The sequence below is a fragment of the Lissotriton helveticus genome, chromosome 8 (genome assembly GCF_964261635.1).
Source record: "Lissotriton helveticus chromosome 8, aLisHel1.1, whole genome shotgun sequence".
NCBI lineage: Eukaryota > Metazoa > Chordata > Amphibia > Caudata > Salamandridae > Lissotriton > Lissotriton helveticus.
This window is the reverse complement of record NC_136069.1, coordinates 905993684-906020256: the sequence shown is the minus strand read 5'-3', so window position 1 is coordinate 906020256 and position 26573 is coordinate 905993684. Positions and strand designations below refer to the sequence as shown.

At 43.2% G+C, this 26573-nt stretch overlaps 1 protein-coding gene across 2 annotated transcripts in view; it reads left to right on the top strand.

The window, feature by feature from the left end:
* Nucleotides 1-26573, top strand: part of NSUN3 (NOP2/Sun RNA methyltransferase 3) — a 190337-nt gene that overhangs the window by 149224 nt on the left and 14540 nt on the right. The window contains exons 5-6 of one of the 2 annotated variants that reach the window (XR_013599891.1): nucleotides 7653-7774; nucleotides 9399-9636. Coding sequence is in view for 1 of the 2 variants with exons in the window: in XM_078657710.1 (XP_078513836.1) it covers nucleotides 7653-7774 (122 nt within the window). In the remaining variant the exon portion in view is untranslated. The remainder of the gene's footprint in view (nucleotides 1-7652; nucleotides 7775-9398; nucleotides 9637-26573) is intronic. The other variant, XM_078657710.1, reaches the window with a different exon arrangement.

Here is a 26573-nt window from a genome sequence, read left to right as displayed (position 1 = left end):
TAATTTTGCTCATAGTTACTTCCTTTCTCCCACTTTATTATCTCCAATGTGTATTTCACATCTCTTTTTCATCTCCTGCCTCCATGTTGTTTCTGCTTTCCTGACAGACTATGATATGGATTCCATATACCACAATAACTTCTGTAACAACATGCAAGATATCTACAGAGGAAACGGTGTACATTAAATTTAAGACTCGGCATTGGTACCTACATGTTGGTACTTAAAACACCCAAACAACATAACAACTCTATTCAGAGCTACCCTACCTCTAAGCACTTTAAATTATTATTTTACTGTTTCACTGGGTTTTCCCTGTGGTACGTTCCCCGGTGCGCGTAACGGGCGCTCCCCCCGCGAAAATCGAAAAAAAGATATAATTTTTTTTGTCCCGCGGGACCCTTTTATGGCCCCCACATCAAACCTAAGGGGTCAGGGGGGGGGGGGGGTGAACCCTGCCCCCTTTTGGTCATTTTCCCTTTTGTTTTTTGCCACCTCTAGTGTCTCGATCCTACCGACACACAAGATGGCGGCCGCTGCGGACTGTTTCGAATGTTTACAGACACCCGAGAGCCAATCAGCTTTCCGTGCGCAAGTCGCGTAGTTAGCCCGGTGCGCTCCCCGGTGCGCGTACAGGGGCGCGCTTATAGATATATATTTTTGTTTAAACCCAAATTACTCAAAATCCTCTGGAGCACATATCTTGAGACATAGCAAAGGCACATCGGGCTACCAGTCCCTACAATTTTGCCAAGTTTGGTGAAAATCCATTCAGCCGTTCGAGCTAAAAGTGAGTCTGACCGCCCTATGGAAATTAACATGGGGAAAACACGTTTTGGGACTTCCCTTTTATCTCGGCCCCCGATTGACGAATCCCCCCCCAAACTTTCAGGGACGGGGCGGAGAGCTGCGAGGCAAATTTGAGGAAAATGTCAGGCAGATTCCTCAACCGGCACCAAAGTTATTCCCAATAGAATGTTGCGATTTCCCTATGGAAAACAATCCTAACTATAACTACCTACTGGCGCCGCCAGTAGGTAATATATATATATATATATATATATATATATATATATATATATATATATATATATATATATATATGTTATATTTACGATTGTGGCTGTTAGTAAACAATAAATATATTTTTTTTATAAAAACTGATCATTTTTAGAGATTCTTGAATTTCTTTCCACTGCTTGAAGGTATATGCTCCAGCAGCATTTATCTTAATCTGAAAACTCTGCTATCTCCTGTTTAGTCACTAACACATATCAGTTCAGGTGATTTTGAAACCAAATATTTTCTAATGACACTGCTATTTTTAACAAGCTAGGATGAATCTAGAATCCCTATTTTGATGTCCCACACATTTTTGTTCTCGAAGTGGATGAATAATACTGCCAACATAAAATTGTATTACAAGTCATCAAATGTTAGAAGATATGTTACTTCCTCAAATTGCTTCTTCTGAGTTACATACTGAATCAATGTTATAAATCAAAAACTTTTGTGGTGCAACGGCAACTAGATGTTGATGTTGCGTTCAAACTAGGATGTAGTAGATGAGCTACTTAGAAAGTAAGGCTTGGTTTGTCTAATTTTTTAGATAGATCATATTTCCAAATGTGCATCAATGCATATACACTGTTTCATAAATCTTGTGTTACTTAGCTGAGTATTGTGTTAATTAATCACACGTTACCTTCTTGTATTTGACTGATCTGTCTGTTTCCTCCATTGTTTTTAATGGTAATCCTTATTCGGATACCTCTTTAAAAGTGGCATTCTCAAAAGTAGTCCTGCTCCCTTATTTATTTATAAATAGGGCTCCCGGTTTTATGGTATTTATTTTTTTGCCATTTCCGTCTGTATTTATCCATATTTATTTTTGGGGCATTTTTTCTGTATTTATCCACATTTATTTTTGTCACAAGCAAAAGACGACGCTACAGCTAGTATTTTTCCACATTCATTTAAATTGTGAATGCACACATGCGCTCGGTTGTTATTGGTCAACACTATACATTTATCTGAAAACGTTGCCATTTGCATAATGTCCCAGATATGCTTAAAAGTGCTATCACAAGCCATTTGTCTCAGAGTCTTGCAGTTTCTGCCATCGGCAGAGTGCCACATCCTCTCCCCCACTGAACACCTTACTGCCCCACTGAGAGAAACTCACACTGCCTTCAGCTGCAACCCAATTGTGCCCCGCTATAAATACCTGAAAGCAATTCAATTCAAATTTCCTCTGAAAGAGTCCTTAAAGTCCATCTCTTCAGATTTAAAAGCTTTAAATGTGGGAACCCCTGAACCAGCATCCCTCCTTGCATTGCTGGGTATTGTGAAGTGTAAAGGTGCAGGGGAGAGACTAGAGCAATTTAAACTGGCTCACTTGAGCTTGTCAAAAATATAATTTCAGCCAAACTCAAGAAGCCTTAACCAAGCAGAGTGCAAAGGACTTTGTGTAAAGTCGACGCTTTAATATTGTAATAAAGTATTTATTGAGATCAGCACAGTACAACCAGTACGCTGGGTCTCACGTTCCCGGCCGGAACATGGAGGGGCAGCTCTTTTGTAGCCCAAAAGGGGTGAAAAGCCCCCTACCCCCAGGAATGCAGGGGATTAAGAGAAGTTTTCAACATAAGATTTTTTTTAAAAACGAGAAACATACAGGTCGCTTTATTGTGCGTGAACTGAGAGATGAGACAAGAGGTTGAAGCACCACAATGAAATGGATCCAAAAAAAGAAGAAACACTTTTACTGCATATGTGTTTGTGGCTGTGTTCTGTCCAACTTTTTTGACAAACAGGACATGTGGTATGCTGTTCCCGCCAGGGCTATATATGTTCGTTGTGGTGATTGCAAGGCACTGCCTTACTGTTTCTCCCTCGTTATACACCACAATCCTCACAATTCCTACTTATACAGAATCCTACACACATTTACAAGTTAGGTGCAAACCGGGCACTCTAACACAGAATCTGCTCTTGTAAAACCCAGTCTGCAAGGAAAAGACGGGTGCTGGAGCAATCGACGGAGTGAAGAGGCAGGGGCTGGGGGGTGAACAATAAAGCCTCATTAATGGTCTTTCAAAGACCTGTGAAGTACTTGGGTGCGGCTGTGTGTGCGAGCGCCGGGAAGCTGTCTCAACCGGGCTGACACCTCTTAACCCTCTAAGGAGGGGGAGACACCAGATGGTTGGGGGATGTGAAGTCAATGACAAAATATACTTGTATTTTCCCGTTTTTATATATAAATACAGATAAAGGAAAACTTGTTTTCCGTCTGTATTTATATGTAAAAATCCGTTTAAACGGAAAACCGGGAGCCCTATTTATAAAGTGTAGTTGCAATTGAGTGCTTGTCTGAGCTTCTTCTTCACAATTAATTGAACAATACCAGATGCATTTGATGAATATAATATCACACTTCTGGTTATGTGTGTCTGATGCCCAGGTTGACAACTTTCTTCATGGAGTATGCAATTTGTTTATGTAAATAATGGAAACCTCAATATCCAGGAAAGCTACCTCACCGTGTCATTTCCTGTGATGGAGCAGATATTGAGATAGTTGTTTTACAAGTATTCAAAATATTCTTTGATTAATGACTTCCCATATCATTAAAGCATCATCAAAGATTCTCATCCACAGCCCTCATCAGCCAGGCTAGCTTGAATTCACACCCGAAGATGGCCGCTGAATAGGAGCTCTCCCCAAGAGCTTCTGGGTTGGGGATTACCAAATCGGTAATTATCCCTTGGTTTACCCTGCCATCTGACCCCAATGTAACTGCATGTGACTTATTAACAACGGATATAATTTCTTACTGTTTCTGTGACCTCCGAAGACCCATCGAGCGCGCACAGGGTCCGGCCGTCTGAATATTCCGCTGTTCTTGCCGGCACAGACCTGAGGCGTCCTTTTCCTCTAAGGCCCCTTCGAGACTGCATGAAGAGACACTGTAGGGTGACCAGGTGTCCCCGTTTTGCCAGGACGGTCCCTGTTTTTAACCAGCTGTCCCAGCAAATTTCAAGAAATTTAGCTCATGTCCCCGTTTTTGGAGAGGGTCGACTGAAAACGGTGGGAGGTGTTTATAATGTTCTACAAAGCAGGGATAGTTAGCAGTTGTTTCAAGAAAGCAATTTAACTAACAGGCAAGCTACTGGGCTTAAAAATTGCATTTTATGTATGTTCTTACTGCCTGTTCTGTAATTTTCTGCTGAGGAGCGCTCTCATCGCTTGAAGTAAAATTGTAGTCCTTCTTCTATTTTCGTGAAATGTCCCGGTTTTTTACTTTAAAATTCTGATCACCCTAAGAGACAGCCGATTCTGTCTTGGGGTGTCCCTCGGTAAGTCAGCCGAATCCTTACTGGATTTGCCCTCCAAAGAGCCTGGATCTCCCTCCCGGCCCCTCTAGGGAGCCTGGCCTTCTTGGAACCGACCATCACCTACCCAGTCGGACATTGGACACAGTTCTTCCTCGTCTCCTTGCTACGGCTCCTTCCTCCCCACCCTTCCTATAATTCCTCTCAACCTCGTCGTTTGTTTACTGTACATTATTACGCTATTGCAACTGATGCAATTTGTAACGTAATGTTCCTCTGTTATAGCGCTCTGATACCTACAGGTCTAGCCAGCGCCTTCTAATCATTTTGATGTACCTTCTAATGCAACATTCCCCTGGTTAAGTGCTCTGATACCTCCGGGTCTAGATAGCGCTATATAACCATTGCAAATCAAATAAACTAAAAACTGTTTTTTCCTGAACGCTGAGACCTGAGCAACATGGCTGATGACCGGTGGAGCTGCTTGACAGCTAATGAGGAGATTGGCCCTGGTTTACCCCTTGACCATCACCTACCCAGCCAGACTATGGGCATAGTTCCTCCTCGTCTCCCCGCTATTACTCCTTCCTCCCTTCTACGATTTATTGAAACATTGTTTTTGTGTACTGTACCTTACTATGCTCGTGTATCTGATGTAACTTGTAACGGAACGATCCTAAATGTAAAGTGCTCTGATACCCACTCGGGTCAAGTTTGCGCTATGTATGTATGTATGTATGTATGTTTGGATTTATATAGCGCTTATAACCCAGGGGTCTCTAAGCGCTTTGCCTTGGGAACCCGTCCTGGCTTTTCCCTGTGAGATAGCCCCTACAGGGCATCCCCAAGGTGAAAGCCAGGCATCCCGCCGCGGGGGGCCGTTGTGGAGATTAAGCAAGCTTAATGCCCAGAGTTGCAGAGTGTGAACCCATGATTAGGTCAGGTGCCGAAGCGAGAATTATCAGGTCCGTGGACATTTGAGCTCGAGACCCTGCCGCGTCGGGAATTGAACCCTGGTCCCGGGTCTGACCTCTGCTTCAGGGTCTGCCTGCTCTAACCAGTGAGCCACACTTCTCCACTATAGAAAACTTTATAAATAAATAAATAAATAAATGTCTGTTGTATGCATCTATTGGCTACTTCTGACCAGGCTTGGTCATTCCTATACAAACTCATGAATATGTTGCATAAGGAGTAGCAAGCCTGATACCCACAGCTATCCTACATTATTGAACACATATTCCTTTATAGATCTGGAACAAATTTGTATGGAGAATTAAACAAATCATACCATTTAACATCTTAGAGTGGGCTGTGTAACTGCCCAAAGAGTAGACAGTTTGCCACATGCCTTATGCATGGTCAATGAAATACATATATTCTGTGTAACTATGGTCACACAGATATAATGTGATACCGGAGGGCAGTCTTGCAAATGTTAAGGTACGTCAATTTACATCACTTTCAGTAACAATGACTGCCATAAGATCACATAATTATCAAACGGCAAATAGAGAGGTTGCTACAGATGACACTCACTGGATAAGCACAGATAAAATGGAAATGTTTTAAAATATCACAAGTAGTTACTGGACAATATTTAATACCTTTGTGCTGGTGGTTGTGGTAGGAGAAAGTTACATCCAGTACAAGATGCTTTCCTAAGTGCTGAATTGGGCCTTACTTCAATGCCAGTGAGGACACGTATACCCAGACTTTGATATTGCTCAGTGAACTAATCCGAGAGGGTCTCCTTCAATGGGTAACATTAGTTACAAAGATAAGTCAAATCTTTCCCTCTCTGGAAAGGATATCCTTCTTCAGGGAAGCAGTGTTCCACTTTAGTATTTGCTGACAAGCAAGACCATGCTTGTTGTCAAGACATCTCTGACTTCCAGCTCCATTGTTTTTAGTTTTTATGCCACACAATTCAGCCATTATGACAGTAATATATAAAACAAAAAGTAGAATACAGAAAAGACAAAAGGACAAGAAACAGGCATGTAACTATTTACAATACAAGGGTGGTGGTTCTGTGGAAATCGTGTATAAATCCAGAGTGGAGAAATTATGCTTCAGAATGAATCTGCATTCTCCATTCCTGTAATGAAGGGAAAAACCTAAATTAAGCATTGCAATTTTGAATAGTATTTAGTTTGGATTTAGGATTTGATTAAAATGGGGGCCATAACACTAAGGGCCTGATTTAGATCTTGGCGGATAGGTTACTCCTTTACAACGGTGAAGGATATCCTATCCACCAAAATGTAAATCCCATGTGATATAATGGGATTTATATTCCGGTGGATGGGATATCCGTCACTGTTATGACGGAGTAACCGATCCGCCAAGATCTAAATCAGGCTCTAAGTATTTTTGTATTTGTCAATTTGTGGGGGCTTGGTTGGTCAGCTGAAGATTTACCTTGAGTTATTGTCCTTCCAGTTACATTTTCTACTCTATTTACAGAATGGTTGGCTCTGAATTTTGAGAATGCAAGTAGACATCTGACTTAGGCTATTTTCATGTGACAGGGATAGGGCATGGTGGTCTTAATCATTCTACCTACTGACAAGTTTCCTCTGTCTATTTTTGACCTCTGGCACTTTGTTTCTGGATTCGTTGCATTCGCCTTTATATGCTAGTGCTTCCCATTCTTCGTAAGGTATACCAGACTGGGCTTTTGGGTTCCATGTTTTTCAAAACATCCTTTGTTGAAATAACTTTTCCAGAACATCTTTTACATTGACATATTAACATATTTTTTCTATGTAATTAATTATTTTAATAAAACCTATACAACTTCTTTTTGTATTTAAGTATTGACCTTCCTTAACATCTTGCAAATTTATTTTGTTTTTTATTATACTTTATTGTACTTTATTCATCACTTTCCCTCTCTCTACACACACACACACACACGTATATATATTTATTTGTATGTAGATATATATACATATTAAAGACACAAAGACAAACAACCTACAAAATGCTATTTGATGATATGCAATGCATGCCTGCATGACAATACCATTTACAAAACGTATAACCACTAGAGGTGCAAATTAAAAAACATGTGTTGATTTATTTCTGATGTGCTTTGTATCCTTTCTGTATCATTCTGTAAAATATATGCCATGATAAAAAACGTTTGAATTTCTATAACATCTTATTCATCATTGTGGACCAAAGACCCTAAGTATGATTATCACATTATTTTTAGAAAAAGTGTATACCAGTTATATAACTATTATTGAAATTCCTGTCAGTGATGCGAATCAGTTAAAAATCTAATGCCCTTCTTTGTTTTTTTCATAGGTGTTAGTGGATGCACCATGTTCAAATGATAGAAGCTGGTTATTTTCCTCTGACGTCCAGCAAGCTGCACTTCGAATAGCTGGAAGGAAGGCTCTTCCAGTTGTCCAAATACAGCTGCTCAGGTGAGGCATGCAATCAAGGTTGTTGGTGAAACATTCAAATCCCATCTTTTCAAACAGTTATTCTTGAACGGACTTTAATAGAGCTGTCACGTGTATAACAGCCGCCTCAAAACCTTTTAGAAAAATCACCTTCAGATATTCAAAAACCCATCAACATAATTAAGGATTGTCATAATTGTTGTGTTTTTTCAATGTCGAGTCTGTGTAACGGGAGGTTCTCCATTGCCACCTTCCTCTCACTTCTTCTCTCATGAAAGGAGGATCCCAGAAACGGAAGATTTTATTTTACATTTGACATTTTTGCCCCCGTTCACGTTTTTGATCATCTATATTAAACCTCTCCTCGTGTTCTTTCTTCATTTATTTTCCATTATTTGCAGCTGTTTTTCTTTCTACTTGCTTCTTAATTGGATTTTATGTTTTGAATTTTATTTTGAGATTTCTCATGACTTGGGCGCTTTTTTCTTTTTTTTACTTTTTTTTTCTACAAGAAGTCCTTTCAAAGTATAGTTTGTCTTAAGTTCAACAATAGCGCATTTGGACTGGCTAGTATGACGTTTTTGTACACTAGCTTTTATCTAAACATTACAACTCTTACCCTGATGCCTCGGCCAGGTATTTTGCCTTGAATATTAAATCTGAGACAAAGCAAGAGTTTGGGTGCAAAAATGTCAATGGGTCACTAAAGTTTTTCTCTCTGATGAGGATTTGAAGGCTAAGCAGCCTATTTGAGTTTGATATCCCAGTAGATCATGTATTTTGTTGAGGGAATTTTTGTTTTTCTTGTTATAAAACAGAAACAATCTGGCTTTGTGGTATATTATTCCTAAGTGTTTTCTGGTGGGCATGTTTAAAAAATTATCTCAACATTCTTGCCGAGCACCTTGTTTTAACAGTTTCACAGCATTATGAATGTAGTCAGTTTTTCAGTTTGCCATAGTGTTTCAAGCTTTTTAATTTACCTAACAAGTTGACGGACATGGCAGAAGACGTTTTTATCCTGAATTTCAGTTTTCACATCAAGCAAGTTACATACCCACTGTGAACTGGTTTTTGACACGCTGGTCAGACAGCCTTTTTTATATAGAATTATACACATTTTACTTAACAAAAAGAAAAGGAAGTCCATTTTGGATGACATTGCTGAAAACAGAAACAGTGACTCTTGTGGAATGTTCTCAAATATATGCCTTTGGGACAAGGCGTCTTTAGCCCTCTGCCTAAAGAGCTGTTGGTCTGAGAAACTATTCTTTCACAAGCAGGTTGAAAAAAGCTTGCAGTCTGTGAAAGATGCACTTTTGTTGATGAAGAAGGATCAGAGATTATTTCAAAGATTATTTTAGGCCACCAGAAGGCTTGATGCTAGGCTTGGGTCACAATCGCCCTATAGATACAAAATAGTTATTTGATTGAATTAGTGGACTCTTTGATGAAGTTCTAGAAGTATGCCTCTTTTGCCTGCACTACAAGCTAATTTGTAACCTCAAGAATAAACTCAGTATGCAGTAAAATCAGATGACAGTTTTCATCTATTCTTGTGTCTTTCATGTGCTCTGATGTGCCATTTTAATTGGCTGAGGAGAGCTGTGAGCATTTTATTCTCTTCATTTCATTTAAATTGTAGGTGGGAAAGGAGTCAAGTATATCTCACACTATGGTCAACATTTTATGAAAATGTTCAGGCTTTTTCTCAGTGGTGTCGGAAAGAAGGTTCGGTGGATCAAGACGGAATTGAGCAAAGTCTTCATGCTAAAGACAATTTAAATTTCACTCAGAATGCCTTCACCTAGTTTGGAGGAGCGTGTATGTTTTTACACAGCTCACTTTCAGTGAAGAAGTTGGTGTAACTATGCTCATATCAGGTTAGTGTTTGGAATCATTAAGATAGTTTTCAGGACATATAGAGCATCCTTCTGCTTGTGTTGAATATGTGACATTGTCGTGTTAGGTGCACAATAGTGTGCCATATCTTCAATATTTAGGATGTATGAACTGCAAAAGTCCCCCTCCCAGGTGTTACATCACCAATGTGAATTGGTTAGTGAAGTGACAAATGTGGATAGGAGGTACTCAAAGGAATCAAAAGATGGCTCATATATCTCTTTCACAGTGGTGATTTGTCGTAAACAAGGGCATCTCAGCTCCGTCTGCCCAGCCACCAATTCTTGGTTTGGTTCTTAATGTAGTTCAGTAGGTGGAAGGCATGAATTAAGCTAAGATCAGAGTTACATATTTCAGATATTGACCTCTAACATAGATAAATGCTCTTTCAAAGAAGAAGTTGGCAAGTTTGATACTCGTCTGTCCGGAGACGACTATACCATTAATTTAATAAGGTACCCATGCAGAATCTGATGGTTGGCCTGTGTGTGTGTGACAGTAGAAGGATTATTATATTGGGATTCATATGCACGCTGTATAATAAGAAAAATGAAAGACCTCATGTTGCAAAACTATTGAGAATTGGAAGATTGTTAGCCTCCTTCTGCTTTTAGTTTTACATATGGGTGTGTCCGTGCACAATGTTCATGTTCTCTGCACCACAAAGGTAGTGCAGGGGACGTCTACATCATTTCACCTGCACTAATGGGTTTAATATTGCTTCAAGGATGAATGGATAGGGCCAAGAATCGCTGTTGAACTGCTACCAATATGACAGATGCTAGATTGTGTAATATTTGAGTGTTGTCCGCCAAAATAGCGGCTGCAATCTAGAGCTGCTCCGGCAAACTCCCTGACTATCCTTTGCCATTGCCCCCCGACAGCGAAGTTTGTGCCCCTCCTGCCAAGCTTGGTGGGGGGGGGAGGTTGGAGGACTGGATTTCAGTCACCGGGAGCTGCGGAGATGCTCTCTGCGACCAAGATGCGCCGACCGCTCCGAGCCACGCACAAGATGGCAGACCACAGCTGAGCGGTGTACCTGCGGGGAGAGGCGACCTTGCAGCCACTGTGCGCTGGCCTGTTCCAGGTCCAGAAGGAGACCCAGGCCCGCTGATGTGTAGTGCTGGCAGTGGCAGCTGTTGCGGTGTGAGGAGTGCATGGGGGGGCCGAAGCAGCCCCCCCCCCAGAGGGTGTCACACCCAGACTAGCGGTGGACAAGCTGCGACATAAGACTGCCGGCTCTGCAGAGTTTTGGGAGCCCTCCCTTTCCTCTCCCCTTGCCTGTGCTTGGCACTATGGGAGGTCCTGGCCTTTGGCCCTCTGCTGGGGCCCCTCTCCCACGTGACTACACCATTGCCCCCCTGGAGCTGGCTGGGGGTCGCATTGCCCACTGGAGCTGCCACTTATGACTGGGTTGGGCCTTACACCCTAGCTCCTCCCTGCATTCCATTTGGTGGATGCCGGGCATATATTGCGGTCTCCATGCGGGCTGGTGGAGGAGGGAGATGTTTGAGGATTGGGGCTGCCCCTCCTCATTATTGCTGGGCTTGTGGAATGAAGGGCTGCACTGGATGTTCTTGCCCTCTTCTGGACAAAAAACATTGTCCATATTGGGCCCTGTGACAGCACTATTTGTCGCTCCCCTCCTGTCTGGTGTTGGGGGGGGCCTAAAGCTGCCCATTGTGCCACATTGTGCCACCTATGCCTTGTTGGGGGCCCTGCCTGCCATTGGGGTGGATGCATTGAAGAGGAACTACACTGTTGGTGCCAGGCCTTGCCCAAGTATTCTCCTCACTCTACCGACTCTCAGCTGTCCTGGTTGCTCATGTGGGCCCACTGGGGTAATCAAGCCAAAGAGGAGTGGTCTCCGTTACCACCCTGGACCCGTCAATAGATTGCCAGTTAGAGATGTGACAGGACAAGCCTTCCCTACCAATTCCGGTGCAGACAAAGACTGATCAATACACCAAACCCGTTGCTTGCGCCCTTAGGGCAGCTGACCCCCCCATACCTATATCTTTGCCACTTCAGAGCAAGCCTGGAAGTGAGCAACAGAGCAGCAGGCACCGTGACGGCCTGGAACCTCCTCAGGGGTCATCTCCCAACTCGAGGGAGAACTCCCCCGCCCCCTAAATGCCCAGGAGGAAGCTCACTCGCTCCCAGAAGAGTCGCTTCTGCCCACGGATGAGACAAACCTCGTTGAGGCCGGACCGAAGCAAAATTGTCACTGTCACCGCTGTCCCAGATACTCCACTCTCAGACACACCAGACTTTTTCAGATCCAGAGAGGAGGGCGCCACTAGGTCTTCCTGACACTGCAAGCGCTACCCTGAGAATTGCTACTCTCGCGATAGGGAACGGAATTGACCCATGACTGATCTTCCCTTTTCCTTATTTGTTCTTTGTATATGTTTCAGTTTTGTTCTGGCTATTTTGTTATTGACATACAGTCATGATGTGTAAATTTGTGCTGTCAGGCGGTAGAATCCTTATTGAGGATGCTACTAGAAGCTTTTGGGCTGCTTTAGAACATGTTGATTGTTGATACTAGCGCCAAGACCCCTTAGGGCATCAGCACACTTTACAAACCATATAACATAACACGTCTGGCGGTAGGGCAACAGATGCTTCAAAGGTGGAAGTATGGGGTGGGGGTAGTTATGGGGGTTGAAACTGTTTTGGTGTTTTCTTTTTTCCTTTAGGTTTGACCACTACTCTCGCCAACAAGTCTCTTACACACCACACACACGAGTCTATGTACACGGTCTCATACGCTTGTACTATTGTTGATCCTCACTGGACCCCTAGGTGGCTCCATGTGAGGTTGACACCCTCATTGTCTTTTCCCCCTGCCAATGGTGGTTAAAGTTATTTCTTGGAAAGTTTACGGCCTACTGGACCGCTTTAAGCGATCGGCCGTTCTTAGATATTTGAAAAGAGTTTGTCCTGAGGTGCTTATACTTAAAAAAAAACACTTGAGGGTACCCACTGTCCCCTCCTGGGTCACTGCGGCTACAATAGAGTGTTCCACGCTGGGTTTCCCCGGGGCTCCAGAGGAGTTGCCATCCTACTACACAAGGGGTTCCCATTGGTAGTTGGGGCCTCTCATGAAGATCTGCAGGGTCGATATGTGGGTATTGAAGGTCGACTACAAAGTAGATATAATTTCCTATCAGTCTATATCCCCCAGCAGCAGCTCCAATCCACTCTGCAGACACTACGAGCCCTTCTGCTGACCCATCCTCAGGGCGGCTCGCACAGGAGGGTGATTTAAATGCTGTTCAGAACCCGGCCTATGACCCGCTGACCAACACCTACTGGGGCGGCAAACAAGCACACTGGGCAGCTTACCCTCTAGGCAGACTTGATGGGACATTGCGATGCATGGCGCCCCCGATGAGCATGAATACACACACATCGGCGGCCCACAAGACCCAGTAGCGCATTGATCAGGTCTGGCTCCTGGCATCAGATATCCTTCAGATCACAGATATTGGAATCCTTCCTAGGAGAATATCAGATCATGCCCCCCTGCTGCTTAAGTTTTGATCCCCCACAGGGGCCCCAGCGACTCATGTGAGATAACAATGCCTGGTACTTCACTGACCTGGATTGTTCTGACTTTGTGGAAACTGAAATGTGCTTGTATTTTGAAATTAAATCGAGATACAATGGCCTCGGTGAGACTCTCTGGACAGCCAGTAAACCTACTCTGAGGACTGGTTTAGGGGTATGGCCGGGGTGCAGAGGCACATAAACTTTTGCACATGACTTACGTAGAGACCAGATTCTTTCCCTGGAACAGCAGATAAGCTGGTGGCCCGCAGCTAACCTAGACCGTAAATTGGCATTGACGAGATCTAATCTGCATCAGATTTCGCTGGAAGAGGCCAGACGGTGTTGGAGGGCATTGACGCAACATGTGCGAGGGCACAAATCCGGGAAACTCCTGTACTGGCTGGCCACAAGGGATGCTGCTTCTAGTGTAGTGCCCTTGATTCGAGATGCCAGGGTCTGCCTCCATGAGCGGGCTTCGGAGGGTGCACAAGTCTTTGTGGACTACTATTGGGTACTTATGCAGGTGCAACTCAGGCCCCCCTGGGATATCGCATACCAGTTCTGCAGGATAACCTTTTGCCCTTGACCCCCCAGCCCATGGCAGGGGAGCTTGATTGACCGATTGGAGTTGAGGAGATCGGAGAGGCATTGTTTGCCATGAGCTCCGGGAAAACCCCAGGTCCTGAGGGATTTGCGATTGAGTTCCTTAAGCGATTTTGCCCTCTCCTACTCCCCATCTCCTGGCGCTCTATGCAGAGGTGGCAAAGCGGGGGGCGTTTCCACCATAGTTAGACATGACAGCTATTGTTGTAATGCCCAAACCGGGTTAGCCACTGGACCGATGTTCCTCACACAGGCCCATCTCCCTCATTAACGCAGACGTTAAGGTATTCGCAAAGATCTTGACTGCTCTGCTTAGTCATGCCCTGCCCTACTAAATTCACCCAGACCAGTGTAGATTTATGCCACACAGGAGCACTTAGCATTGTATCTGGAGAGTCCAGGTGGCCATCTCTCAAGCCCACAGCCTTCGAGCTCTACGGATCTGGCTGCTAATTGATTTTGAGAAGGCCTTCGAAACTGTTGACTGGCCCTTCTTAGAGGCGGTGCTGTGAAGGGCGGGACTAAGACCTCACTTTTGTAAGTTTGTTGGTCTCCCTTACGCCAACCCATCTGCCTAGGTCCGAATTGAGGGGGCCTTTTACCCCTTCCAGATTCGTAGAGGCATGCCCCACGACTGACCCCTCTCCACCCTGTTATTCGATGCGACACGCGGATACAGGGTTGGTCCTGGAATGGGGGACAGGAGGAGCACATAGAACTGTATGCTGAGGTCATTCTGGTGTTTCTGAGAAACCCGCAAACATCAGGACCGTGCTGTTTGGAAATCCTACGTTCATACAGGGAGACCTCAGGACCCTAGGTTAGTGAACCCAAATCCCTATTTTTGCCTATAGGTGGAGATGTGAGTTGCTGCTCCTCGCGAGCCACTATCCCAATACACTATCTGTCCTTTAAATATGTATGTATCTATGTTTCCCAACTCCAAGACTTGGCCTGGAGCTTAAACTTGACCCCGTTGGTTGCCAGAATGAATAGAGATCTGCAATTGTGGGGTACTCTGCCACTTAATACCCTAGGGCCAGTAGCCCTGTTTAAAATGAAGGTACTGCCACACATCCTTAATTTCTTTTCAAATTTCCCACACCCGATCCCCAGGGAATGGTTTCAGATGCTAGCTTCGAAAGTTGCCACCTCCCTTTGGATGAAATTTTATTTTTAGACAAGAACAAGAGCACCCCGTATGTCCATGTGAACCGAATATATTGGACAAAGATTTTTTTTTAATTAAACAGATGTGAGTGTTTCTCAAAGGAAAACGGAAGACGGAGTGTACCCCAGTTGAAAAGACAAACCAAAACCGAATTTGAAGACGAGAAAGTGAAGTACAATGTGAACAAGCACAATATATTGGTTGCTTTACATAAAAATACAGCAGTTTTATATTCAATAAAGTTAGAGACACAGGGAATTAATCATTGTATCACAATGGTAAGAATCAGTCTGTCTGTGTACATATGTTGATGGTGTTTCGACCCTTGGAAGAATAAAAGGGTCTCATCAGGACTGAAATTGCCTGGGTTTGGCTGAGGTAGTTGAGGCCCGATCTGTAGGGGGGAAGGAACCACTAAGATGTAGCAAGAATAGTTATTCTTGAACGATGAATATCTGAGATAAAATAATTTGGGGCTACAGTCTCCTTCTGAGGCCCTTCAAGGGTGAGAAGCATCTACATTAGGCTCTCTTCAGAAGACACAAGGTCTTGTGTAGGTGGATAAAGCAATATTTCAAATGAGCTATCAGCACGTCGGCACCCTTAATTGGCAATATAATGACCCAAGACAGACCGCCTTGCAGTTCTGTATGCCGCTGCTGTACTGTTGGATCGCAAGAAATCTTTGGGTGCGAGGCCTCTTGCGTGTGGCCTCTGTTAATGCTGGTCAGTCCACATATGATGGGTTAATGGAAATAGCATATCTTTATGGCTGTTATGTAGCTGTGCAGCTGCCTATGATCAACAACTGGTTCAGTGGGGAATGGGATGACCCGGCTTTTCGGGTAGTACTGACCTTGCTGAGCCTTGATGAGCTGCAGGGCTTGCTTACGGGACCCCGATACCACAGACCCTCCCTGACTGTACTCAGGTAATGCTGCTGTGTTGGAGGGCAGCACTCTGATTCATTAGCTGGGAGCTAATGCTCACCAGGTTGACCCAACTGTGACATGGGACTTGGCTACATCATACCTCAGGGATTCAGGGATTTTTGAGATGAGACAGAAAAGGAAAAATTCATCTACGAGATGTGTGGCACAGTGACGGTTTACATTAATTCCAGAAAGTGTATGAGCAATAAAAGGTTTCTTGCAAGCAGTTCCACCAATACCTGCAATTGTGCTACACCCTGCTGGCTAGCTACACAAGTTCTGGAATTCAATTCCCTTGAGCCCAAACTCTTGATGGGGAAGCTGGGCATGGATGCTGTTTCTTGAATTTACCAGTCCCTCATTATGAATACTTCAGAATTCTTCTCTGGTTTGCACAAACTGTGGGAGGCCTGGGCGGGCAAACTCTATGATGACATCTGGGTTGAGGCCAGACTGGCCCCCAGGGAACTGCCCATTTCTGCGAGCTTGCGTTATGGTTCAACCTAATTACTTACAATTCCCGTATATGACTCTGCAGCATCTCCACTGAGCCCGCAGCTGAGGTGAATTTTTTTCATATGGTTTGGGCATCTCCACAACAAATTGCCTTTTGGATGGAGATTGAAGAGAAGATCTCTGAGGTTCAAGGTTGTTGGACTGACCTCTCCCCCAGGGTTGCTCTGTTGAGACTTTTGGAGGAGATAGGAGGACCTAGGATGGAGCGCACCTTTGTTGGAGTGGTAACAGTGGTGGACAAGCGTGATATACCTTGCAGTTGGAAGGCCCCAGATCCCCCATAAATAACAGAGTGGAGAAGGGGGTGGATTGGTGTGATCAGTTGAAGTGACCTATCTAGGTAGGGACTACCCCCGCAAACATTTTAAGATCCGGGTCAGGTGGTGGGGCTATCATAGACTGGGTGTGAAAATGTAATCCTTGCACTTTTCCACTGTACCTATTGTTTTGATATGAAGTTGTTGGCCTTGTTGTTTACTGTTATTACTACGAAAGTAATAAATCATTTGGTTATCAAAAAAAGATTTGGATTTTAAGGAGTAAAAGGAGAAATTAGGTTTTGTAAAGGGGGTTGAGATCTTAAAACCCACCAGTCTTTGTTAAGATATTATGTTATCCGTGCACTCATGGGTCAGAGGCACCCACACGCATCCACAGACTGCATGTGTTATACTCTATCCTCCATACATCCTCATTGGTCTTCAATAAGTCCCTGACATGTTGAAGGCAAAGGACCTCAGTTATGGGGATTTCAGTGGATCTTTTACAGAGGGTGCAAGTAGGCAGTCCCCTATAGGGGTAGCAAGTAAAAAGCACTTTACCCCATCACTCTGCAACTAGCTGGGCTGTAGACTCTCCCAAAAGGGGGTACACTTTGGGTGGCCCTCTGACATCCTAGAAAAGTTCTGATGTCATCATCATCATCAATTCTTTATTCGGTTATTGAAACAAAATAACCATAAAAGTTCAAATAAAATCACAATTAACAAATTCATCCAAAGCACCAAAGTCAGTTCATCATATTTCAGGCTACAATCGATTTATGTGATTTAAAAACATTTTTTAAAAATTAAGAAATAAATACAATAGTTAAAATATTATCAAGTTTCTGTACAGCTAAAAAGGCAGAGCGACAGCGATTTATTTCCATGGTCTTCAGTAAAGGAACAACCCACATTCGCCTAGGTTTTGTGTAAAATTTGCAAAAGAAAAGAATGTGCATATGTGTTTGTTCTGACACATCGTCACAAGGACACTTAATCAAAGCTTTCGACCAGTCATTCATAGCGGGGAAACTAAGTGACCTAAACAATAAATTAAATCTAAAACAGGTTAATAAGAACCTCTCATAGTCACTCAATTGTAATTTAACATATGGCTGCATTTTCCTAGAGATCACAATTTGCTCATGGGCGACCACCGTAATTGTTTTCATTTCTGTTGATGTTCTGCACTCATACAGGTAGGTCATACACTTTTCCTTCAAAACTTTCCTAGAAATGTTGCACAGAGAGGATGGTTCATTAAAATAATTTGCAATGCCCAGATCCGTGAAGAACCTCTTCACGTAGGACAGCCATCCAATGTTGCCACTCTTTTCTAGGCCTACCACGTTATTCATAATCAAGCGGTTTAACCCACATTCATTAGTCGTCAAAACTCTATGCCATAGCAGTACCGGGGCTGTCTTTATAATGTCTTCCAAATATGGTTCCCCAAGTTCTGCATGGCAGACATATGTGGAAACACCTTTTGGAACGGCTAAAATATATTTCATAAAAAGGTTTTCCACTACCTGTAATGATGATACATTTGCGTGTCCCCGCAATCCTGCACCATAAGTCACAATTGCAAGTAGCTTTATACACTGTTAACATTTCCCCGATAGGTTTCCTGCCAATTTTTTGACTAAAATTTTTTAAGGCCGTTATGGATTTGCAGTATAATAACTTTCTTGTCTTAATTGTGGTGTTCCATAGACCAGTGCGATCGAAGAGAACACCTAAGTAAGAAAAAGTTAAGGTAAAATCAACTGGGGAAGAACCAATAAAAACTACCTTTCTCTTTTTGTGTGCACCCAAGCCACAGGTCATGGTGAAATTCTTTGAACAATTTATCTTTAGGTCTAAACCTGACATAAAGTCTACAAAGGAGGTAACTAAGCTCTGCATGGCCAGTGGAGTTCTGGACATCAAGACTGCGTCATCGTGATACAACAATGCTGGGATTGATCTTTCCCCCACCATTGGCATATCCCTACACTCCTTCACAAGTGTATTCTTCACATCGTTGATATAAAGTGTGAAAAGGAATGGGGCCAGGACGCAGCCTTGTCGTACACCCCTAGCAATGCCAAAGGATTCTGTACATTCACCATTTTTTCCAAATCTAACTCTAGCGGATGCACCTAAGTAAAGTTCCCACAGGAAATTAATAATTGATGTATCTACCCCCAGTTTATCCATAACCAGCCAGAGTTTACTGTGTGAAACACAGTCGAATGCCGAAGTTAAATCTATAAAAGTTAAGAACATTCGACCCTTCTTGGCTGTTGTGTATTTTTCTATTAAAATATGCAGGTTTAAACACTGGTCAATTGTACTAAGCCCTTTCCTGAAACCATATTGTAAATCACTGATTATCATATTTTCATCAGCCCAAGTCTGAAGCCTATTTATAATCACCCGCCCAAAAACTTTGATAGTGGAGTCGAGAAGTGATATCGGGTGATAGCAATGACAGCTAGCTCTGTCCCCTTTTTTAAATATAGGAACTATCAGCGATTCGCACCAGGAAGATAGAAGGCCATTTCGGAGCGTAGCATTGAAAAGTTGGGTCAGGATCGGGCCGAGAGATCTATGTTATCTTTATAAAGATCCACCGGGACCCCATCAGGGCCAGGTGCCTTGCCCCCCAGGCTTGCATCAATGCTAGCATTCACTTCTGCTACAGAGATATCAAATACCAAATTGTTCTTTAAATTGCAAGAATCTCCAATTATTTTTTCCTGGATTAAACAATCTCCCACTTGTCTTTCATTAGAATATAATTCTGAAAAGTGCTTCACCCACTCTATTTCAGCTATTGCTACTTCTATTGTGGCTGAGGCATTATAATTCAAAAAAGGGGCGTTAACAACTTTCCAAAAAGCTGCTGTATCTCGACTTAATAATGCTTCGCACAGAGTAACCCATGAATCCTTTTTTAAGATGTCTTTTCTCTTTTTTAGGGTCTGCTTATAGATATTACTACGCTCCTTAATTAAGGTACTATCTTTGACAGGGGCATTGAAAAGCATGTTTTAGGTTTGAATATGCCTTGGTACAGGCCGTATCAAACCATCTCTTTTGAGTCTTCTTAACACCTTTTGTTTCGACCCATAGTAGCTTCTTAATTTGTGAGATAATTAATAAGAAGTTTTTTATAATATTGGTATCTTCGGTGTTCGCATCCGTGCAGGCATAAAACTGGGGCATGGTGCTCCTTACTAGTTTTTGAAGAAAATCTTCTGGGACTATTTTTGTCCACTTTAAAGAGTAACCATTTTTCCTCGCCAAAGAGATGTTATTTATTCGTGTTTTAGTCATATCTCTTCCACGTAATGCCCTAGGTCTGCCTTGAAGAACTAAACTAAGGGGAAAGTGATCACTTAATGAATTATCAAGGGTGTTAAATATCTGGATCATACCCCCATGTCTCGCAGTCATGATTATAAAATCAATAGTTGAAGTAACCCCTCTACCACTAAAGGTGGGAAGAAATGGACATTCAGGGCTGACCAGTCTATTCGCAAAACCCATGTCACATCCGAAGATGACCTCATTTAGATAGTCCCCAGTCTTGGTGAGATTAAAATGGCTCAAACTAGTGTCTTTATCAAGCATAACACCACATGTTCCTCTCTCTGCTCTTACACACAAGGAACAATTAAATCTCCTGCCCATATAACACAGACCTCTCTAGATCTTCCTTCCATCATAGATTTTATATTACCCCCTAATGACTTAAAAATGTTATCCACGTCCTCACGCGGGACGTTATTATAAAAATTCACCAAAACCAAAGAAAACACGTTATCAATAACAATCCTGAGAATATGATAATACATATTGTTAAAAACAATTTCTACTTTAGTGCATAATAACATATTGGACACGTAAGTGCATAAACCCCCCTTAGCTCTACCTTGGACTGAGCTAATAGCTGGGGAGAAATACGTTTTAAAACCAGTGACATGATCAGGGGCCGTAGTCCAGGTTTCTTGGAGGCTAACAACATCATAATTATTCACAAGGTTTACCCAATTTTCATTTCCCAATTTTGATCGTAAACCTGCGATGTCCCAGCTCACAAAATACCATGTTTCCTTATTCATTTGACTAACCAATGTATCCAGGGTACACTTAGGCTCCAGATTGACCCCTAACAATGGCTTTTCAGCTGGGATACTATCATTCCAGAGAGCATGACCTTTAAGGATATTCTTATCAATAGTGTCAACCCTTCTCATCTTAGATATTATATCAGGTGAGCCATCTTCCCTATTTGTTACATCATCAGCAATATATGCAGGTGGCTCGTGTTCCCTCACAATCTCTACAGTCCCGCTTAGGAGTCAGTCTACCCCCTCCATTCCAGAAAGAGAGGCGAATCGATTGAAGGTGGAAACGTTAAAAATAGGACCCGCCATAGACCGGTTATTCAGGTACCGTGGTCTGGAGTGGTTTCTTACCAGAGCCTGTGGATAAAAATAACTTAGATCGCGGGTAGATATACCTCCCCCATAGCTCTCAGGGTACCAGTCTCTGATGTGATTAGTCGCCCTACGATCCCTGAAGTTGATAATGATGATATCCCCCTGCACGTCCTTCGGTCTTTTTCCCACCCAACCTAGTCTTCTGATGTGTAAAATTTCACCATCTATGTTGGGAGGTAATGGCCTGTTCTTTCTCAGCCAGTACACTACCTTATTCTTAAGATCCTGGTATACTTCAAATTTCCCCGCTATCAGCTCTGGTACCCCAGTAAGTACTATAACGTAAGGTACCGCCTCCGGAGGGAGATCTATTTGCTGAGCTTCTCCTTTTAGATTTTTATCCAGATGAGATCTACTTACAGTATTTCCATGCTCATAACCTTGCTTACTTGCTTGCCCTCTCTCTCTTACTTCCCTGGTTTTCGTAGGCTCAGGAACTATGTTTGTGGTTAAGGTGGCCGTAGTGTTATCACCGACAAGGGGTAACGGATCGGCGCTCATCGCAAGATTAGTTGATTTCGGCACTGTCACTGGCACAGGGCGGATTGGATCACATCTGTTAACTGACAGTTCCTTGAGTAGGGCTGTGTTAACAATACTTGATTCTTAAATGGACCCCACTTGCTCTGCCATTCTCTTTACCCTCCCTACAAGTGGTAATAATAAGGATTTAACCAATTGCTCTATATTTCTCATAAGCTCTTGATAACACTGAGAGTGTATGCACAAGTGCTCTTGGTCAAGTTTACTTTCTGCGGGACCTTTATTATTCGAGGGGCTCATTACCAATTTAGATGTTTTTGCTCGTCTTCCTTTTTGTCTATTCCTCCCTCGCTTTCTTTTAATTGGCGATCCTAACCCTGGTATTTTAGTTGGAGTAATCTTCTTAGTGGGAGACTTACTAGATATCACTAATATTTGTTCCTCAGAAGAAATTTCAGTTTGTGATCCTATGCTAATATCTATAGGGTTAGGTTCCCTACTTCTCGCTGGTGATTCTGATAGGTCTTGAAGCTGCGGGGGGAATACCAATATCGCTTAGTTGTTCTATACCAGTACCATGATGGGATGGTGTAATCGCTAACTGGATGCGCCCCAGGGAAGAGCATTTATTCTGCAATTCGGAAGATAGGCGCCACTCAGTGAATGCGATTTCGCGTTCTAGCCCTGAGGCAGCCCTTGTAATAAACTGGTCTAAAGGTCCCTTCGACAGACCCACCCACCAGGGACTTTCTGCCTGTACTAAGCCGGGTATTCATATTGTAAAGTGTGGTAACGCATATAGTGGACAATAGATGTATGCTCTTACTATAATATCCAGTGTCCCGGATAGCCAATACAAGAGGGGTGGCCCAGCCCAGCCCAGTCTAGGCCAGCCCGGATGGCCACAGACGGCCCGCCCTTTGCCCGGGCTTCGCCCGGCTCGTCCCGCGAGGCGGGAGTTGAAACGTCTTTTTCAAGCGCCTCCGGGCGCGTTATGGGCGTGGGCGAGGTAAGGGCTCCTGGGTAGTGTAGTTTTCTGTTTCCCCTCTCGGCGGCCGCGCCTGATGTCTGATGGCAGCGGCGGCGGGGGGAAACGGCAGCAGGAGCAGCAAGCGGCAAAAACACCCGGTAGACCTGGTGAGGGAGAGTCAATGTGAGCGTTGGTCCGAGCAACCCGCTCCGCCGCAGTTGAAACGTCTTTTTCAAGCGCCTCCGGGCGCGTTATGGGCGTGGGTGAGGTAAGGGCTCCTGGGTAGTGTAGTTTTCTGTTTCCCCCTCTCGGCGGCCGCGCCTGATGTCTGATGGCGGCGGCGGCGGGGGGAAACGGCAGCAGGAGCAGTAAGCGGCAAAAACACCCGGTAGACCTGGTGAGGGAGAGTCAATGTGAGCGTTGGTCCGAGCAACCCTCTACAGTCAGGCCTGCGTCACCAACACAGGATGCGCTGCTCACGAAACAGCACAGATAAGCAGCGTGGACTGTATTTCTTTTCAGCCCTGAGGTTGGACCATTAGCTTTCCTTTACAGCGGGCCGTGTGGTGAGGACCGGATCAGTAGTGTGCAACACACGCGGGGTTCTGATGTCAATATTAATAGATTTGGTCCTACTATGATGGGTGATGATATACCGGGTTGCTCTGGTGCTCACAAATTATGGGTATGAGTATTTCAGTTTCGAGACACAGCCCAGAGGAAGTTGTGAGGAACAACCTAGGCAACGAAACACACGTTGGCTGGCTTGGCAAATCGAAAGAAAGAAAATTAAAGATCAAGAAAAATACAAGAAACATGTGACATATTAACTGATGTACTGAATAACATTAACTATATGCTCGGGAAACGTGTTATTAACATAAATAGCATTATGGAAAAACCCTCCCTTGGGCTCAGGATTGTGGAAGCTAAGGGTGGCACAGCTTTCATAAAGCCATGCAGAGGTCTTTATTCCCAATGGTATGGTGGCTTAGCTCCAGGAGAGCTAGGAATGGAACTGGATAGGAGCACTGTCTATCCATCTATGTCTGATGACCTGGAGTAGAAATGTGTAAGCAGCTTCACTAGGGACCCATCTAACTTTACGTTATGTGTGGTATGACGTATTTTTTATTTCAAGAGCTCCAGTTGCATTGTAATATCCTGCATCTGGAATTTCACATTCTTAATAAGCCTGGGCAAAGCACTACACTATGCTCCCGTAGTTCGCAAAGTTTGCGCTACTTCGCACTACGCGAATTTCACATAGCACAGTGCTAACACATGTAGAGTAGCGCAAATTTTTTGCTTGCTCGCGGTCCTCAACGTCAAGTTGTCGACTGCAAGCAAGCAAAATGCCATCCTGGCGAGACTTTTTCCTCGTTCGCGATCAGCAAATCAAGTTGCCGATCGCGAGCGTGGAAAATAAACCTCCCGGCGAGATTCTCAACGCGGTACGGTCAGGTTTCTCATTGTGAGTGGTCACGTATGCTCGCCATGAGAAACTACCAGTCCGCGTTGAGAAAGCTGCTGCTCGAGTAAAAATCTACTTGAACGGTAGAAAACGACAGCTCGCACTGTGCAAGATGCCGTTTTCAATGATTGCACAGTGCGGACAAGCATCCGGCACTGTGCAATCATCGCGAACAGCGCACTACGCAGTTTGCGTAGTACTACGCGTAGCTCACGTAGTGCGAAGTCCACTTCGCGTAGCGCTACTTCGCGAACTACGCCTAGGGTTAATTCTTAACCCATTATTACAGAGTATTTTCGTTGTAGGAATGGTTATCTAGTTATACCATTTCTGCATTTTTTTTCATTTACATGAAGAACCCACTGCTAGCTGTATCCAGAGCAGCGTGCACTTTTCTTAGCATTAATGCTACTTAAGATACCGTTAGCCATGTTAACATGAAACTTTTGCATTACCTGCTACCTTGCTTCTAATTCTATATGTTGTTTTTTGTGGTTACTTATCTTCATTAAATGAAATTTGTAAACATTAAAAAAACAGATTTGGTTCTTGGAGATAGCTGGTCTCAGGGATCTTTTTAAGGGTTTTATATTTTTAACCATGTTCCACAGTCTCCACAGTTCATGCTCTTTTAAATCTATAGCAAGAAAAAGAGCATCTGTTTGAGTGTTTGGGACTCAAACCATGATAAAAACGTCTCCAGACATTTAGAACATGGCGTGGAATTTGGGCTGTTCCATCAGAGGCACATTTCCTTTCAAGATACACTTAAGTTGAAGTGTATTTAAATATGGTCTGATTGTGTCAGGGAAGCTATCACGTTATCATAGTCTGACAGTGTATCGTGTTTTCGGTTATAACACGAAAACGCCAATCTCAAGATTAAAAATAAATGTTCCCAGTTTGTGTGGGCATCTTTGGAAAACCATTGTTACTCCTCTCAGCTGGGCCGTATTGCGGTTTTCAGATGATGAGAAAGTTGCTGTACCTACTTTGCCTTGTCACTGAAGTATTAACTATTCTGTTCCCCAAAAGTTACATGCAGAAACTTCGATTTCAACACTGGGGATAACCTTGCATCAGCACATGTATGTATAATCAACTATCCTATGGTTGAGTTACATAAAATCCTGAACCTTTCGTTTTAGACTGTCAAAAGAATCACTTATGGGTCCAGAGAGGCAATAAGGTAAGCAATAGCTTGTATTATTGCCAAAATCTCCTTCCAAAAAAGTTCTCCAAATATAGAAAATTTTCTCACTACTTCATAAAATTAAATTTGACGAGGAACTAAAAGGGGGGTATGTTAGTACCTATAGCAACATGTATAAACATTGTGTTGTTTATGCTAGCTATATTATGGCCGTATTTTCATATGGTGCAGTACGTATGAGGCAGTATATGCTTTTCCTTTTCTCATTTACTGTACATTGTAATCGCTTGTTGTGTGATACAACCAGAGGTTCTGATGTTTGGCCAAATGCAAGTTAACACCGAATTTGATGTGCTGTTGCCCCTTGAACCTTCCCAGTATTGTTTTATTCTTGGCAATGTTGGTATGGGTAGAAGGGAAAATGGATATGCTGTGACCTTGGCTATTTTCATAATACAGTCTAAATAATAAAAGCCATAACAGCTGGTCAGGCACAATCTTTGCTATTTTACACTCAAGTAGGCACCAAGCCTTCTCTGTTTTACTTGAAATTCTGTCTAATGCTGGGGCGATCTGTGATGCTGCCACATAATGATCGGCATTTGGTGCTGGTAGGTCACTGCTGTGTGTTTGCAAGTCTATGCTGTCCTGAAATGGGAAAGAATGGATGTATTTATATTAATTGGCACAGCCCTGACAGCATAAAGGAAACGGATGTATGTAGTTACTAAGCATGCTTTTACAACGCATGCCTTTACCACGCAACTTTTACAACGCAAGTCGTTACAACGACTTGCGTTGGGGGGCACTGGTTAGTGAATAATTTAATTTACTATTCCAACTCCAGTCCCCGTGGATAGTAGGGAAGGTTTTGGATAGTAAATTAAACTGTTCCCTATCCTACAGCACCCCCCAGCGCAAGTCGTGGTAAAGGTAGTGAGTGGTAAAAGTTGCGTTGTAAACGCTGTTTACCAAAGGAAACGCCATAACATTATCTTTTATAGTAATATTTCTTTTAAATAGCGAGACTTCTTCATTCCTATCGAGAACTGGCACTTAGGTCTTGTGTTGGTACAGGGAGTGATGCATTTTCATGATAAATACCACCAGATATCTTAAATTAAAAGGTACTTGGACGATTTTTGTATAACATTTTAAGGGTAGAATATTTGTCACTTTTATTTTAAAACCTTCTACAAGGTGTATAGCATCCAACTCCTCCGGCCCACAAATAAAACATTCCGAGAGGGTTTGCTTAGCTCATTCTGCGTTCACGTTATTATTCCTCGAGAACACCGGTAC